Raw genomic sequence first — 19,067 nt, 5'->3', positions numbered from 1 at the left:
TTGGGTGTTTGAATATTAGATTATTTTTGGATATATCAATGGAGAAAGTTAATTTCACAATTACCGTAAATCCAGTTGTAAATTGGTTAAAGAAACTTAAAAGTAAAATTAATTGCTCAGCAAATTATCATTGGTAATCAGGCGAATCTTAATTTTGTAATCAAGTAAAAGTTATATATTTAATTACAGTTGATTAAGTTAATCATGATGTCGAAATGCTGACCAATTGATTAAGATACTGATTGTTTAGATTGAACAATTTCCAAAATAAAATGATTAAGTTTTCTAATTAACAATTGATGGTGAAGATCTTGTTCTCTTGCTTGAAATTTTCGGTCTTAGAAAATGACCTAAGGTCAATTTTAGACCTTCGAACTTCTCATATCACCTATTGATGAATAATCGTTAGTAAGTATTAGATATTAAGATCAAAGTTCTAATAATAACTCGAAGATGAGAACATTGGATGAGAAGAGATCGTGATTTACGATTTTCGAATGGAACTTCAATCGAAAGATCAACAAGTTCAAGGTTAGATTTCGAATGACCTTTAGGGCATTAACGAACATTCTTATACTATTAGAAGAGGAAAATTTTTCGGTAAAAAGTTTCGATTCAGTGTTGATATTAGTGGTCATCGATTCAGAAATAAATCCAAAGAAGAGCCAACTGACCTTGAATCGAATCTGATAAATAAAAAAGGTCATCAATAAGTTCGAGTAATTGATTTAAAGACAAATTAAGATTCGTCTTATTTTCGTTAATTAAAGTACATTTATGATTAGCAATTAGCGAGAAATCAATCACCGTCAATCCTCTTGGTGGAAAATCAAGTAACCACTTAATTCATTTGATGATTTGTTGATTTAATTACGATTTTCCTTTCATCTTGATCAGATTGTTTTTCTATTATTGGAATTGGATTTAGATCAATTTTCCTTTAAGTAAATTGTTTGAAAAAGATCGGAGATTATGATAATAGGCTATTAGCCGATTTTAACAATTAGTTTAACCAAAGGTTTAATTGTTGATAATTAATTTGAATACATGAATAGAAGTAACAAAAATAGAGCAAAATAAATTACAATAGAACCAAAGTAGAACAATTTACAATTTGTATTAATTGTTGGAAAATTTTGATGATTGGAGATTTATGAATTCGTGATGAGGATGAAAATTCATACGATTAATCTGATTTAATCCATTAGAACCTTTTCTTCATTAAATGATTGATATTGTCTCTTAACATTGTAGTTGATATTTGATTATTGTTATTATTATTATAACAATGATTAAGAATTACGAGTAAATGATTAATGATGAGAAATGTGATGATCATTTGATTTCTTGTTATTTTGATCCGTTGATTGTGCTGATAATGATGATGATTGTTTGATGGTGTCGGTGATTGATGATAATTGTTAACCTTTGTCTTGATATTGTTGTCTCTTTTTTTTTTGGTGAAAATTAAATCAGCGGATTAAGGGCTGATTGTTATCATTGATTAGTCTCCAATCTGATTACCAATTCAGAGATGATTACAAAGGGATTGATGGAATAAAAATCTAATCAACAGGATTGTCTTTGATTGTCTTTGATTGACACCATTGATTTGGTGATGATCAATTTTCGGTGATTACGATAAATATATATACGTTAATTTCATTTTTCTTTGTTTGGTGGATTCATTTTTTTTTCTTCTTCTTATTCCTAACTCAATGGTAAAAGTTTCTTTTTCTGTCCATCAATACGGATTCGAATAAACTGGATGAACCCGATCTTCTGGTCTGTCGAATTGTCGATTCGCTTGGGACAGTTAAAAGTGTCACGGGTTCCTCGCAGTCGACATTGTACCACCAATCGCAAACACCGGATTTCTGGTTGAAAATGGTTCCGTTTGGACAGAGGAATGAGTGTTTTCGATGACCTTGACACATATGCCAAACTTGACATCCCGTCTCTGGATCGGCATAGAATCCACTTCCACCAATATGATCCTTGCAATCAAATGAAGTTTTTGGAATTGTATTGATTATTGGAAAATCTTTACCAGGTTCACCTCGACGTCCAACCTTTGATCTTGAGTGGCTACTGGTTAGTTGATTAATTGATGTTCCCAATTTATTAGAGCTTGTTGACAGGTATCCTTTTCGTTTCGATAAACGATTTGAACTTCCGCTGATTTTTAAATCATCTGAATCCTCTAAACTTTGACGATGTTTAACTTCATACTGAAAAGGAAAAAGATGAACAAAGAATTAGTTTAATTTTCATATTCTCAATTAAGAGGTTAAATTGTAAACATAGTTAAGTAAATGTAACAATTAAGCTTTCGTTTTGGTTAGTTTGTTAAGTCATCACAATTGATGATTGGTTAAAGTTACAGATTAGATGGTTTTTCATTCATTATTTAAAGTAAATCAATAATCAATAATCAGTTGAATGTTGAAAAAAAAGCTTAATTGTTGCAAAATTGAAGGTCAATTTGATTTTCGGCTTTCTAATTGTCTTTTTAACAATAAAAAAGATGTGGTCACTTCCATGTTTCCCCTTTTCTTTAAAAGTCAATCCACTTTGATTACTAAATGATCTCAACACCATGATTTAAATCTTGTAACAATTAAATCCCTAATAGCTAATAGGATTTAATAAAAAATTAGATCACTTGTGAGGTGATCAGTGCGTAAACATGATGATGATGAACTCGAACAGAATAAAAAAGCAAAAAGAGATAAATAAAGTTACAAGTTCTAAATTTGAATGATAATCGCAATTGTTATCAATAGAAATTGAATTAAGTCAACACATATTAATAATATGTACACACACACTCAGTACTAGCGATGGATAATTAGAAGAAATGAAAAAAAGAACAAGAGAAACAATTAAACTTTCAGCGAACTACTGAACTCATTATCTACAAAAATACTAAATAAGTCATTATATTGACCAGAGCCTCGCCCTGAGTCGCCGATAGTTCATTTTGTTTACACTCGAAGATCAGTCTTTTTACCTTTCCTTTAACATCATATGACTTTCTTTCAATTTCAACTAAGCGATTAACGATATAAATCAATCTTATTAAACTGACCCTTAACTAATAAAGGTAATACACACACATAAGAACATTCTAACTTGAGCTTGATTCGAGTTTGATTGTTACTCCCTAACTCTCTCTCTCTCTCTCTTTTCTTTCTTCGTTTTTTTTAATTGTCCACTAATGAAGTGAGTGTGAGTGTGAGTGTGTTTTATTAATTCTCCTTTTCTTCACTTCATATAAAACCAACCTTTCTTTGATTGTTTTTGTCCAAATTGTAGCTTCGTGCTGATTCCTTACGATTTAACCGGTAATTATATGTAGGCCTAACAGTTGTACTGGTTGATGTTGTTGATAATCGTTGTAAATTGGGTTTAGGTATAAATCCGTTTAAACTGTACATTGCAGGTCGTGAGAATTTGGGTAATAACAGCTTGGGGATGTTTCGAGAAGTACTTCGAGTGTCACCATTATTTGGTGTTATGGAAGGGGAAGACGATGACAACAAGGAATTATTAACACGCGATGGAGATAAACTTGATGATGATGATGATTGTGGTGATAATCCGGAAGATGGTGATAAAATCTCTTCATTTTGTTGACCTGTAATACCTGAATTACGTATTCTCAACACTCTAGATGGTTGCTCATTTGATTGGTGATCAAGTGGATTAGGTTGATGTTGGTGGTGGTGATGATGACGATAATAAGAGTTACCACTTGTAAGTTGATAATATTGTTCATCAGGTCCAATTCTCATTCGTGAGGTACGTTTTTCCGATGATGATATCTCAAGGATATCATGTCCTCCAACCTATCAAAACAAATCAAAATATCAAAATATATCATCAAAATCCCAAAAAAAACAAATCAGAAAACCGAGAAAACATATTAACAAAGAAAAGAAAATCAGATGAATTTTCAATTTCTTCCCATTTTTTTCACTAATTACAATTCTAAAACCGACCAACGAGCCATCAGAAGAATAGAGACAAGAAAAAAAGAACAAATCAAACAATAAATCAGAAAGAAACCAATAATTAGAGACAATTAAATTAATTGAATTAATTAATGAATTGGAAAAACAAATAAACAGAAGAAAAAAAATTCGAAATTGTAACCATGGAAACCGAACCCTTTCCCTCCAATGAGATAACCCGAAGAGGGAAAACAGTTGACATGAAGATCTCCATGAGTAAAGGTTAACAATTAGATGATTAATTTTTGTTAATTACCGTTTAAACAATTAATCTTATTCATTTTTGTTCTTTAACTAATTAATAACCGTTTTGTTTCATATTCTATTTGACGTTGTGTACGTGTTAAGGTGGTTTACAGTATCTTTTAAGGAAAATTAATCGAAAGGTAAGTTGATTTGTTTTTCGTTTTCTTTTTCTTTTTTATATTCTCTTCTCTTTTCAATTCATTCTATTCTCTCTTCATCTTGTTAGCAAAGGGATCATTTCTCCCTTTTCCTGTCTCTTTCTTTTTCTTTTTTTTTGTGTTCGTTTATTTGTACTTGTATTTATTTCTTGTCTTTTATAATATTAATACTAATAATCACCTCTCCTTCTTTTTTTGTTTTTATTTTCTCCATCAACAGCATCAACATTAGCATCATCTCTCTCTCTCTCTTACTCGCTATCTTTGACCAATCTATGTCAAGCTCGACTTGATTTACTGGTGGCTTGTAAAAAGTTGGAACATTTTCAAACGTTTTTCACGACCAAATTGTTAATTCTGCTGATCAATTTAAATTCACTGTTAAAAGAGCTTAAACTCCTCAAGTACATGTTAAGTTACTGAATTTTAAGTGATTGGGAGTCTTAAACTCACAAATACGTAATCGTGGCTGAGTTACCTCTTTTGTGTAAGAATATCATCAACACCATCTCTTTTAATAGCTCAAATTATCGTAGGCCTTATACTTTTTATGGAAAAATTTGACTTGTTGATGTGTTTTTTATCTTATGGTAACAAACCCACCAAACTGACCAGTCAATTTAATAATAGTAATAATATTACCATTACTAAGCATCGTGTTTGTTGATAAAAAAGATAATTTATAACCTTTTCTCTCTCTCTCTCTTTTTCTCTTTCTTTCTTTCTTCTTCTAGATCCAAATGATGATGGAGATTACAAAGTTTACCACTTTCTTTTTACCTGACATTTGGCGGAAAAATATGACAAGATGATGATAGCTATTCCAATTAATAATACAACTTTTCAACTTGTTTTAATTGATTGAATTTCTTTTTTTACTGGTGAAAAAGAGGAAGAAAAAAACTGTTGATTTCTATCGTTAATACACCTTTCCCATCAAGATGATGACGATGAAACTATTAGAGGTACTCCTTGTGCTCAAATTAACAGCATCTACTCATCATCACTTTACCAATTGCTTTTAATAGATGATGAATTATACATAAATCATTATATCAATTTCGTTCTTTAAGCTGCTTACTAATTAACTTTTAAACATTTCTAATTACAGGCTAATAAGTAAATCTATTTTATAATCATTACTTAACACTTATAAAACTTCATCAATACCTGCGATTTTATCGATTTAATATAAATTCTTAATGATTAATTTATAATCTTTATTCATTTTTCAGGCAATCACCATCATTCGCTCGGAGGTATATGAATTTTTGAATAGAAAACCCTTGGAAATCGTGTAACTACCTAACCAATTGAAGATTGAAATTCTGCCTTCCTGATTTACAATTAAGTCCATCAACTCTTAACTATTAATAAATGAATACCCTTGGTCTTTGTTCAATCAAAACAATATCGACGATGATGATGATACATTTGACTGATTCAAGGATAGTTACCAGAAATTGATGATAATCGAAATTCTCAAAATTTAATTGCTCGTTAAAAGTCAACAATAAATGATGTTTTCATTTTTTTTTTCTTCTTCTACTAAATGTAAACAATGTAAGTTGATCAAATTTTAATTCCTTTTCATTTAAAATCAAACAATGAGTTACTTTTATTCATTTGAATATATTAATTTTATTTATATTTGACATTCCCATTACTCTTTGATTATCTTGATGCTCATTGTTATACCTTAATAGTAATTACAATTATTCTGATCGTTATTATCTCCTATTATATCTCAATTTCAGGGCAAAAAAAAGGATATTGAAATTAAAAAGAAAACAAAGAAAAAGGAAAATAAAAAACAAAATGGATTCCAGATTAACCTTGAAAATGGAGAAACAAATTATCACATCAATGCTACCATTGGATTTTTCTTATGTCCATTTGATTTGGGTAAATGATCAACTTATAATTACTTTATTAACTTTTTGTTAATCCACCCGAATTGACCTTAAATTGTTGTGAACAATAATCCAATCTATGATCAAAGTAAGCTATTAACTTGGTAAACAATTAAGTGTTCACCAAGTTAACTTGAATGAAATTTAGTGACCAATTCATATTAACGTAAACATATTATTATTATATTTATATCATCAGATAACAAATCTATTAGAGTAAACAATTAACTTGCTAGATTAACCAATTTACTGCTAACAAATTAAATCATTTTGATAAGAAATTAATTTTTAAACTTCTAACAAAAAAAACTTTAAAATCTCAAACAATTAAGCAAGGTTAAAGTTAATTGTTTTGTATTTTTATATAAATGATACAATTTACTTATACTAAATTGTTGTGTGTTTGATATTTTTAATTAATGAATTTTAATATACATTGATTAACTTTTCTAACCTTTGATTTTTCTGTTTCTCATGATTACAATTACATCATTATTATCACAATTATCGATGTTGTTGACATGTTCATGGTTAATTTAGTTGGTAATTGTTACACTTTCACTAATTTAATTCAATTTACCCTTGTATCTTTTTCCCTAATCATTGATACAATTTTCCCATAAAGAAATCGCCTCTTCGAATGATAAACAACTTGGAAGATACTGATTTCTTAATTTAATTTAAATTGTTGGTGAGAAAATGATTTTATCAATCAAAACATTTCTATCATAAACAATTAACAGTAATCAGAAACTTATTTAATTGTTGTGTTGTCTTTACAATTAAGGGAAAAACATTTTCTAATTACGTTGCAATCAATTTATTTATTTTTTCTTCAAGTCCTTTATCAGTAAATTAGAAACACTAATTTACAATTAATTGGTAATTTATTAACTGTGATTAGTTAGTTATTAACCTTTTTCCTTTATTTTTCTGAATTTTTAATTCTGTCTCAATGTGAACTTGAAAAATCAAATTAATTACTCTAAACTAATTTCTTTCTTTCTTCACTTTCAATTCGATTACTACAAATCGTGTATTCTAATTGTATTAATTAAACAACAACAATCAGCCAATTGATTTGTGATATCAAATCAAACGTTAATTAATACTTTAAATGAAAAACATTCATTCACCTTTTATCCAATTTAAATCAATAAAGTTTAAAACCTAATTAGCACCAAATCAGATCTTTTTAATTTGGTAATAATTAGATTTGAAGATTTAAATTTTTGTTAACAATTTAATAACAAGAAAGGTGAATTAATTAATTGAAATGTTGATAATGTTTTAATACGAAAAAAAAGAGTTAAGAATTATCCTTGAAAGTGGATTAATATTGGTTAATTAAAAATCAATCCAACAATCAACAATCAGCATCAAAGTTGATTAATACACTTTTCTTACCATATTGATTAACAGATTAATAAGTTTAGCTTTTTTTTTAATTTTCAATTAATTTGATATCAATTTCAGATTAATATTAAATCACCTTGATTTAATACCAGGCTTTTTAATTATTATTACCAAATCTGATTGTCAACCAAACAATCAATCAGGAAACCAAGGATTCAACAATCAACTTGTGATAACAATTGGATTCTTGTTAATCTAAATTTTTAATTTCATCATCAGTAAATTGTTTCATTGTAAACAATTAACATTTTCAATATGCTGATTGTTGTGACTACCTTTCCATTGATTAATCAAATAAATTGAACATACAGAAAACTAGTATAGTGGTCACAAGTGTTGGAAAGTGATTAACTTAATTGTTAACAATTTAAAAGTAGAGTAAAAATCTAAATCATTGGAAAAGGTTAATCAGCAAATTCATTATGAAGGTCAGTTTAATGAAAGAAACGGAAGAAGTAAAAAAAATTAATGATTAATTGTTGACAGAATGATGATAATGATTAGTGTATAGAATTGTCTTGATTAAGTTACGAATTAATTTATTGATCAACTAACTTGATTGTAAATTAACTACTGATCAATTGTTTTCCTTTAATTGTTATTTACTATTTATCACGATAACTGATTTCTTTTTGTTAGCTAATCACTTTTTTTTCATTCTTTGTTACAGATTATTGTTATGGATGATTCTGATCATGATTCTCGAAATCAACTGACCATTACAATTTCCTGATTAATTTACCAACTGATTACAATCAATTTGTATATCTCACCAAACAATTAAACAGGAGAAGGGTGGAAATCAAGTTGATCATTTTCAAAACTACCGTTAACCAATTGTTATTACCATTTAATCATTATTCTGATCTTGATGCCTTGATTTGATTATTATTACCAAGATATTAATCATAATGTTAATTCATTGATTATCTTGCTAATCTAATTGTGATGAAACAATTTGATAATAATAAAAAGGTTGATTTGATTCCTTCCGATCAACTTTTTTATATCATTAATTGTTGTCTCGTTTTTTTTTCACAAATCACCATTGATTTAATTATATCGGCATCTAGATCATAAACTTTTGATTTGGTTTATGTTTAATAAGTTCTGATGATTATTACAATTAGTAAATTGTAATAACATTTTCACTAAAAAACAACTTTAATTTCATCCGTTAAACCTACAATTAACTAGACGATAAAACAATTTAAACTTTTTTCTCATCAAAAACTAATCATTTTCATGTTACAATTAGTAAGTTAATCCAGTTGATTGTACAAATCAATTTGATTATGATGAAATATTACAAGAAAAAATTGATTGTAATTGCAAATAAAAAATCATTTCTGATTTTTGATCAATCACAATCAACGAAATTGGTTTAAATTATTGATTAATTTCAACTCGTTTCCTATTCAAATGAAACTAATTTGATTTGATTTGTTTTTTTATCCATTTAGATTATTCAATAACTCAAGGCAATTTAAATGAGTTAAATTGTTGGATCAATTTTTTGTTTTCTATTCTCAAAGTGATGATTATGATGATAATTGTAATCATAATCATGATTCTTAAATGATTGACATGAATCAAAAAGTTAATCTTCTTATTCAATGTTTTGTAGATTTAACTGATTAGTGTTGATTTAATTTGAAATAATCTGTCAAATTGATATGATAATCAAACTTTAATTCAGTTCTAATTAACCTTTGTTTAAATTGATTCAAAGTTAAATATTGTATCAAAATTGGTAGCTGATGAAAATCAACTTTCTAATCGTAATCAAAATTTCCCGGACAATTTAATTTAATTATCTTTTAATTTTTGGTTTCAATTACTTTTGGTCTAATTTAATTGACAATTAACAAACTAATGATCCAACTATTAATATATAAGGTCAAGGACTTGCAATTAAATGAAAGTTTTGGTCAACAAAACTTGATCAATATTAGTAAACATTTAATAATAATCAATTTTTGATCGTCTTATACTCAATTTAATCATCTAATTGTTGGTGTTTAATTCAGTGGAAAAAACTAACTTGCAATTCGAGAAGAAAAAATGAAATAATCAAATTTAATTGTAACTCTTTGATCTTGTATCAATTAGATTTAAAATGTAAATAATTTACAATTAACGTTTAACAACAATGTAAACATTAATTCAATCAAATAGCATTTTTTTTATTTCTCAATTTGATTTAACTTATTTAATCAGTGATTATCAAATTAATTCAACGGTCAGATAATCAAAATATCATTAAGTTTGATTTTTTTTCCCTCTGCCTTCAGGTCAAGTTTGAATTTTGGATTAACTTTAAATGGTCATTACGATTTAGATAATAATTGTGTTTGGACGATTAAGGTGATTAATTGGTGGATAATTCAGCTTACCTGTGATGATGAATTTTTATACGAAAGTGGAATCAGATCAGAATCTTTACCGACACTTCGAGGTTTAACCATAGAGCCATAAGAGATTCGTCGAGTTTTGGTCGGAATCGGTTTAGAACCAAATCTTAGTTTGGGCGGACGAATTGGAGCTTTAGATCGTCGACTTGAATTCCAAGGAATTTGACCATTTGCATCGGTCGAAGTCGAAGTGGAATCTGATTGGACATTCGACTCACTTTTCGACTTACCAATTTGAACCTTTTCTTCTGGACCATTTCCGTTTCCTTGGACAATCGGTTCCGGTAAACCGTCAACTTTATCACCAACAACAATTAACTTTTCCTTTAACAAAAGAGAAGAAAGAAAATTAATCTGGTTAATCAGTTGATCATATGGTGATGATTGAATTTTCAATCGGTGATTAATCAAATGATGTCAGTCAACAATCAACAAATAATCATTTTTATTACTGTGATTTTATCATTAATTTGTTGACCATCGATAATCAAATAGTTAAGGTCAATCAAAAAACAATGTTGACAATTGTTGATGTTAATTAATTGCCAGTAATTACAAATGATGATTATCACCAATTTAATGTAAATTGGTGATTTGATTCCGTGCTAATGATTAACAAATTATCACACTATTATCACAAAAGTTTTGTACATTTGATTGTCCAACTTGATATTTCAAGTAATCAATCAATTAATTGTGTGGGGACTTGGTGATTAACTGAATTGTTTGCTACCTCAATTGTTACAGGATTAATAAGGACGAGGATTATGATTAGTAAATGACAAATCAAATACAATTTAACTAATTGTTGTTGATTGTTGTCCACTTAATTTACTCCTTTTTAACATGTTATCGCTATTTAATATTAATAATAACGATATTTATAATATAACTAATAAGGAACAATCAACAATCAACAATTAATACTTTTGATTGAAGGTGTGGTTGTTGGTGTAATCGGTTAATTGTCGTTAACTTTTTAATCATTAACCATTTAACTTTTCAACTCTCTTCCGTTAAATGATTAAACTATTAATTAACTTTATCAATAACTTTCATTTCATATTGATTTGATTTAGTTTAACTGATTAAGGAACTTAATTGTTTGATTAAATGAGAGAAATGAAAAAATCAATAACCAACAATTAACTTGAGGCATTAAAAGGTTAATAAGATGATTATTAGTTAATTGTTTCATAAATAGTAGTTGTTAATTAATGTTGATTTTGTTTTGTTTTGTTAATTACAACCAGTAAGTTGAACTTTATGTTTTTGGTAAATTGTTTTTTAATTGTTGATTTATGAATATTAAGATTGATTTTTATTAACTCTAATCAATTACCTGTCACTATTATAATTAATATCAACCTTTAATTGTTACTTAGTTTAATCACGATTTCAATTGTAATCAATTGATTATTTTGTTGACTAATTATGATCAGTCTTGATCATTTCAAATTAACCTTCAAATTTAATTGTTTCAGATAAACAATCCAGGGTGTTGTTATAATTGCTAATCAAATTGTTGATGATTAAGTTGATTATGATGATGAAGATAATGATTAAGGTGATAATTTGACTTAATCGAGTTTCACTTTTTTTTCATTACTACAATTTAATCAACTATACTTGAAACAATTAAATTGTGAGTTAGTAAATTAAATTGTTAAGTTGAAATTAAATTTTACAATCAACACCAGAAAGCTTGAGGTCAATATTAATCACAATTAAGAAGCAACTAAATTAATAACAATTGATAATAATAGAGTTGACCTTTAACTATTAATGGTTAGTCAACTATTAGTTTAATTAATCACAATTACGGGATTTGATTAACAAATAGCAACATTAACAACTGGTTAATGATAAACGGGTAACAATTTAACAATGAAATGATAACAATTAACAATTGTATATCCTTAATTGTAAAACTTAATCGTGAGTGATAATTATTAAACAAAAAGTTGAGAAAAGTAAAATCAGCAGTTAACAATTATGATGATTAACTTTCAATCAACTGTTTGAATGTTTAATCACAATTAGATTTGATTTGTTGTTTAAACAACAATTTCCTTGACAATCAACATGAATCCCAATGGTTATAATATAAAAACAATTGTAACAATTAGACTGGCGATTACTTAATCACTTGATTAACTTGATTTACTTAGTTAATCATCAATGAAAATATGATAATTAAACATTGACCTTAATAAACAATTAACAACAAGATGATTATTACAATTAATCATCAACAATGAGCAAATACTATATAATATCAACCAAACTAAATTAACAAGAGCACAGTTAATTAAAAAGTTAAATCATTAAACTAAATTAACTACACACAATCAAACAAATTATATTAATCAAATTTTTAAACTAAAAGTAATTCAATTTACAAGTTACAATTGTAACTTTTTGTTTAGTTAATTGTTATTGGTCAGACCAAAAAGTTAAATTGTATTTACCCTCATGATATTTAATTTTAATTTTTAATTTAGTTTACAACTAAACACAATTTAAAAATTTATGATTAGTAAATTGTTGAAAGGGACTTAATCATATAAATGATGCTAAATTGTTAGTTAATCACAATTAAAACAGATTAAACTTATATTTCTGGTTTATCCTTAATACACAACAATTAGTTTTGATTGTTTGTGTCCACAATTAAAAACAAAATTCATTATTAAGAAAAAAATAAATATTAATATTCATTGGGTTTTGTAAATTGTGAATTAATTACAATTAGATTTTAATTGTTAGTATTAAGATATTGAGAGAGAGAGAGACATTTAATCACCCACTCATCATAATTAACTGCACCTAAAAATATTCAATAGGAAATCAAGTTAATCATGTTAATCAACGTTAAGAGTTAATTGTAATTCATACAATTTAACAGTTTCCGTTGTTTTCCTGATCATTTTAATCATTACACACGATCAACTAATTCAAATCAAATGATTAGTAAATCATCATCATCATTATGATTTATCAACCAACGCGATTTAATTTACTTGGTTTGTTTTTGTTTTTCATTTGTTAATTGTGATTAACTTTTGATTATTATTGTTGATTATTTTGTCTTAAACTACAGATCAATTAATCCAGTGATTTAAAAAAAAAATACCCTGATTATCTGGTTAATTAATTGTTGATTAATGAAAAATGAAAAGCTCGTGATTTTGATTGAAAAATTTGATTGTTGTTTCATATTTGATTAACTGAGATTATCGTTATTATATGATTGCAACAATTAAACACTTTGATTTTAATCAATGTTTCATTGATTTGAAGCTTTTCAGTTTCCTAGTTACTGTTACTAAATTGTCATTGGAATTGTCATTTAAAGTTTTTAATTATAATTCAAATTTGGTACTTAATTTACACTTAATTGTGATTCTATCAGCAAACTCTGTCTTACTAACTAACTAACTAACTGTTATCAAATTTTGATTTAGTTAATTTAGTTTTGTTGATAAGAAAAAAAGAAAAATTAAATTAAATTGTGTTCGTTACCTTCAATAGTTTTACTCTGATTTAAATGGGTTTTTAATCATAATCACGCAATAGGAACCTTATTGATTGTTGTTAATCAAAGTAAATAACAATCAATTACCTTGAATTGTCCAGATGATGAATCATGGTCATCAGTTTAATCATCAAGAGTAACAATTTAACAACAACTAAATATGATATTTATGTGTATTGATATACAACAAACAAACAATTACAATTAATTAAGACAATGATTAGTGTAAATCTTATTCAATAACATTGATTTGGCGTTTTAATCAATCAATATAAACGCTCATTTGTTTTTTAAGGTGTTTCTAACCACGTTTAACTGATTAGCAACAATTAACTAATCAAGGTTTTCGTAATTTATTAAATAATTAACTGTTAATTGTTTATTTACCATTGGGAAATGATTAAGGTTATACTGGTGTTAATAATTGTGGATAATGATTGCAATTACTAAATCAATGATTCTGTTGATTAATTTTACTTTCTCATTTTATATTTATCATGATTAATTGACAATTAAAAGCATCAGATTTTAAAATAATAGATTGGGTTAATCTTCATTGATTAATTAATTATCGGAAAGGTTAATCAACTTGACTATTAACCTCAAGTATTGTAATCTTTGGACAATTAAAAACTTTAATCATGAAAGTTGAGATGAGTTGTTGATTGTTAGTTAATTGTTTCAAATCAACTGACCATTAAATTGTATTAATGAACTTGATTTTGTTTAATTGTTGATACTATTATACAATTGATCACAATCAATGAATCAACTATGATTTAAAATTTGTAATAATGATCAAGTTCCGGTTAGTGTTTTAATTGTAAACAATTTAGATGAAAGTTAATAAACTTTTAATTGTCATAATTTAAAAACTGATCTAATCAATGGAAAAGCAATTTAAAAGGTTAATTGTAATTGTTTTTTCAATCCATCTATTACTGATCACAATTAACGACAATTTAGATTGGTATCAGTTAATCATTTTAAAAACATAGCCAATGATTTTGATCATCATTTTTAAAATTGAACAATTAAACCAACAATTAACCACAATTTTGTTGCAACAACAAATTGTCAACTCATTATAAATATGATTAACCCCAATCAATTAATCAGCTGACAATCAGTAAACTTTGAAAGCAATTGTTGATTGTGAATCAAACAGTTAACTTAAATTGTTGATGATTATAAATTGTGATTAGCTGAAACAAGCTTTAATTACAATAACTAAATTTTGATTAATCATTTAAAATGATGAAAACAACCAATTGAATACAATTACAGTTAATCCATCAGTTGATTAAAGTTTATTGGTGAAAAGTAATCAAGATAATTGTGACAATTTCAATTTGATTGTCACTTGATTGAATATTAATTTCACTCTTTTTTTTACATATGACAGAAATTAACTTGATTAACTTAATCCAATGTGATTAAGCATAAATTTTAATCAAGATTGGATTCAGATTGAGTTCAAGTTGACACTTTTTTGGCAAAACAATCAACGGGTGACAATTTATAAATCACAAACGAGGTTAGTTGACACAGAAAATTTAAGTCTACTGATTAACCTAATTGTTGGGGATAGATTGTCATTGTAAATTATGGTTGACATTTAATAAATTGTCAATTTTGTCTTGCTAATTGTGAGAAATTTAACAAAAAAACATCTAAGCTTAATTAATTAGTTGATTAACGGTTAATTCAATTGACCCGCAAATGGATTAAGTTTTTGTTATTAATTAATATAAATTATGATCGATGAGCTTATGATTCCCAACAATTAAAAATGATTTTTTATTTCCCAACTAATCAAAAATCTAACCAATTAAAATTAAAACTAGTCTAAACTTGAAATGATTAAGGAAATCAGCACAATTAACTAATGAGCGTATCAACAATTAACTAATGGTCAGTAAATATTGTTAAATGAATATCATTTTACATTAAGTTAATTTTCAATGTGATACTCAACAATTTACCATCTTGATTAGATCTTAAATTGTTACCAATTAACAAGTAATTCAATTGATCAACTGAATAAATTGCCTCAGGCTAAATGATGATTTATCTTTTATTTTAATCATCACTTTTTAGATCAATAATCAAAATAGACAATCATTGGTCACCTTGACAACTTTTACATTTAATTGTGATGATTAAATGTAAATATATTTAAATCAATTCGCAACAATTAAAAAGTTAATCAACTTTGTAATGTCACTTTGAATAAGTTTTTTTTTTATACTTTCGTTAATTGTTGTTGATTAACTTTCACTTTGATTTGAAGTATAATTGATGGATTGATAAACAATATTGGTTATTTAACATGATTATTATTGTAACAATTAACCTACGGGCAATTTAATATCTGGTTAATTTAGATTAAGGCAATTTCTGTCACTTTCAATTGACACCAATTAACCGGTAATCCTGCCTTCCGGTGGTTAACAATTAACTAAATTGTTATCATTAGAGTTAAATTTTTGCCCGATTCTGTAATATTTTCAGACAATTAAAACAAATCAATATTTTCCCGTCGTTGATTGTTAATCAATCTAAATTGTAACTAAATATACACATCTAATTAATAACTTTTATTTACATTATTTATGATTGTTAATTGCTGGACAATTTAAATTAAGTGTATATGAGATATTTAAAGATGAAATTAGTTAATTATCAGTAAAATATTTAATCACAAAATTTACTTCTTTCTAATTCAGTTGTTAATATTAATATATAAAGTTTGTTGATCGTTGATTGTTGTTGATTAAAAGTTAATTAAAAGGTGGGTGGTGTGTGATTACTTTATTAATTGTTGATTTCTAGCTAGATAATAATCAGTTGATTGTGAAAAAAGTTAACAACAATGTTAACTGTTGTATTAATCAACTAAATGATAGATTTTCTCAAAAATTGTTAACAATGATTAAGCTTTCAAATGATTAAAGTTAATTGTTAGTAAACTGGACTCGAGAAGTACAAAAAAAAAGTTAATCAAACTTTTTTTCCCTCCAAAGTTAATTGCTACAAACAACCAATGGTTAATTAACCAATTAAGTTTTGCAAACCCAATGAAATATACCTAATAAAAAGTTAATTAAATTAACAACTTACAATTGGTTTATCCTTAATTGTCGTGATTGATTCCTTAATATTATCCGATTTATTGTTGGAATCAGTTTTTCCTTGATTAATTGTTGATTCCAAACAAATTGGTTGACATTTGGACGATGATGACGATGAAACAATTAACTTTGAATTATTAGTTTGATCACTTACTGAAGAAGATAATGATTGACAATTAACCTAATCAATGGAAATACATACAATTAAACAACAATTAAGTAAAGAAACACAATTAGACGGAAAAATTGATTAATCACTTGGATGAGATTTTGGAAAAACAATTTGAAGAAAAGGGGAAAAAATTAATTACCATAAATCCATAGGGTACAAACAATGAATTAACAATTAACCAATAAATCCAGTGCATGGTTAACATTGAGTAGCAATTAGTAAATTGTGATAAGAATTAAAATCCAACTTAATGTTGACCGAATCACAATAACAAGATAAATAAAAAGCAACAAGTTTATTCCAGGTAAAAGTTACCTGAAATTTTTTTTCTCTTTCTCTCCTCCTTCATTTTACTTTCTTTCTCAATTCTCTTTCACTTTCTCTTTCTATCTTCCATCTTCCTCTTACTCACTATCTCTCTCTCTCTCTCTCTTACTTTTTCTAATCATCATCATTCATGATTATCTTACAACAATCAACGTAACTACATCACAAGAGTAAAAAAGTTTCAACAGTTACTCTTGACTCTTTACCTTGTTGATTGCGTTCAAAATAAAAACAAGGTTAACATAATTGATTAAAGTTTAAAATTGATGATTAACACAATTAATTGTCTCCCCATTTTAACAATTAAACATTTTCAATGTATTTATTTATATTGTGTTGTTGTTGTTGACAGAAAATCTTGTCCATCATCAACAATTAAAACAATTAGAAGCGAAAAAGTTTCGACATTAGAACTCGAGATTTGCCATTTGAAAAGTTTTCTTCTTCATCTTTGGCTCTATTGTTTCACCTAATTGTTAATTGTTGAAAATTTTCGCGTTTTGTTTAAAATTCAATGTTAATTGTTGCCGTTGATTGCGATAAAACAATCATCCCTAATACTTGTCTTCTTCACATTCAAATTGTTAATCTTTTGGCAATGATATTGACTTTTAAGAATCAAAGTTAATTGTTATAACAATTTACTAATAATAAAGGTCTTGTCTTGGATAATCAATCAGTTGAACAACTTTCAACTTTCAAACAATAACGATTACATATTAATTGTCCAGTGAAAATTTTCACTTTTTGACCGATTGTATTAATTATCAACTATGAATACACTTTAATTAAGTTTAAATTGTGATTAAGTTTCCAGTTTTCCAATTGAATTTGAATTGAGTTCAAGTTGACAGTTTTTTGGCAAAAACAATCAATCGGATGACAATTTAACATAGACAACATTGATTAATATTTATATCAATTAACCTGATTGTTAAGACTAATTGTTATCTTGTTGAATTGTTGACTTTAGTGTTAATCACAATTAAGAGCTCAAAGATGATTGAATTACCCTGAGAATCAGTAGATTAACAGTTATTTTAACAATCAATTTGCTTATTAAACAATAAGATTGTTATTTATTGTTGATGAAAATGTTGATTAAACATATTTGCAGATAAATTGAACAACAATTCAATTAAATTGTCACAATTAATCATTTGAAAAGTTGTTAATCATTGGAAACCAAGAAAACGCTAGTAATTAACAATCAAATCAAGTAAACAATTTCGTTTAGGGAATAGTTTTATTTTTATAAGAATTAAAATTTATCGTTAGTCACAATTTACTAATTGTTGACACTTGAAGAGACTCATTTGAAAATATACCAACACAAGTCAAGGTAAATTGTTTGGAGCCAATGGTAAATCTTAATTGTAACAATTTACCGTTACCCTTTAGTTACTCAAAGAAAGTTATATGAATTGAATCGAGACGAGAAAAAAAAACCAAGAATTTAGTTTAAACATTGAGTTTATGGATTAGGATTGAGATGATGAAGATGAAGATGATGATGATGATGATGATGATGATGCCAACCCTGAAGATGATTATGATTACGATGACGATGATATTAGTACCAAGATAAATTTAGAAATCAAATTCAAATTCAGTTCAACATGAAGATTTGGATGGTTCCTTCAAAAATCCTGAACTAATCTGAAAATTTAGTGCATGGTAACTGAACATGATCCTTAGGATGCTCATGATGATGATCAGGAGCAACAAGTAGT

The 19,067-nt window shown here is 26.8% G+C and overlaps 1 protein-coding gene and 1 long non-coding RNA gene across 7 annotated transcripts; one reads left to right on the top strand and one right to left on the bottom strand.

Annotated features, from left to right (window-relative positions):
* Positions 1-994: 994 nt before the first annotated feature.
* LOC128396611 (probable serine/threonine-protein kinase DDB_G0282963) lies at positions 995-17,333 on the bottom strand. Its single transcript, XM_053357219.1, has 5 exons — positions 17,147-17,333; positions 16,825-17,016; positions 10,146-10,487; positions 3,288-3,851; positions 995-2,231 (listed from the first exon to the last, which is right to left on the bottom strand). Exons 1-5 carry the CDS (start codon positions 17,210-17,212, stop codon positions 1,716-1,718), a joined length of 1,680 nt encoding a protein of 559 aa, XP_053213194.1. The 5' UTR covers positions 17,213-17,333; the 3' UTR covers positions 995-1,715.
* On the top strand, positions 4,200-10,058 carry LOC128396614 (uncharacterized). Of its 6 annotated transcripts, XR_008326815.1 has the most exons (7): positions 4,225-4,402; positions 4,641-4,907; positions 5,155-5,385; positions 5,656-5,983; positions 6,178-6,325; positions 8,420-8,588; positions 10,044-10,058. It is a non-coding gene; the product is annotated as an uncharacterized LOC128396614 (long non-coding RNA). The 6 variants fall into 6 exon arrangements; XR_008326816.1 differs by lacking the exon at positions 10,044-10,058 and having other exon boundaries at positions 4,200-4,402; positions 5,155-5,539; positions 8,420-8,804; XR_008326817.1 differs by lacking the exon at positions 10,044-10,058 and having other exon boundaries at positions 4,200-4,402; positions 4,641-5,049; positions 8,420-8,804.
* Positions 17,334-19,067: the final 1,734 nt, after the last annotated feature.

This window comes from Panonychus citri, unplaced genomic scaffold, assembly GCF_014898815.1.
Source record: "Panonychus citri isolate SS breed McGregor unplaced genomic scaffold, ASM1489881v1 Contig00023, whole genome shotgun sequence".
NCBI lineage: Eukaryota > Metazoa > Arthropoda > Arachnida > Trombidiformes > Tetranychidae > Panonychus > Panonychus citri.
This window is presented reverse-complemented; position numbering and strand designations above follow the sequence as displayed.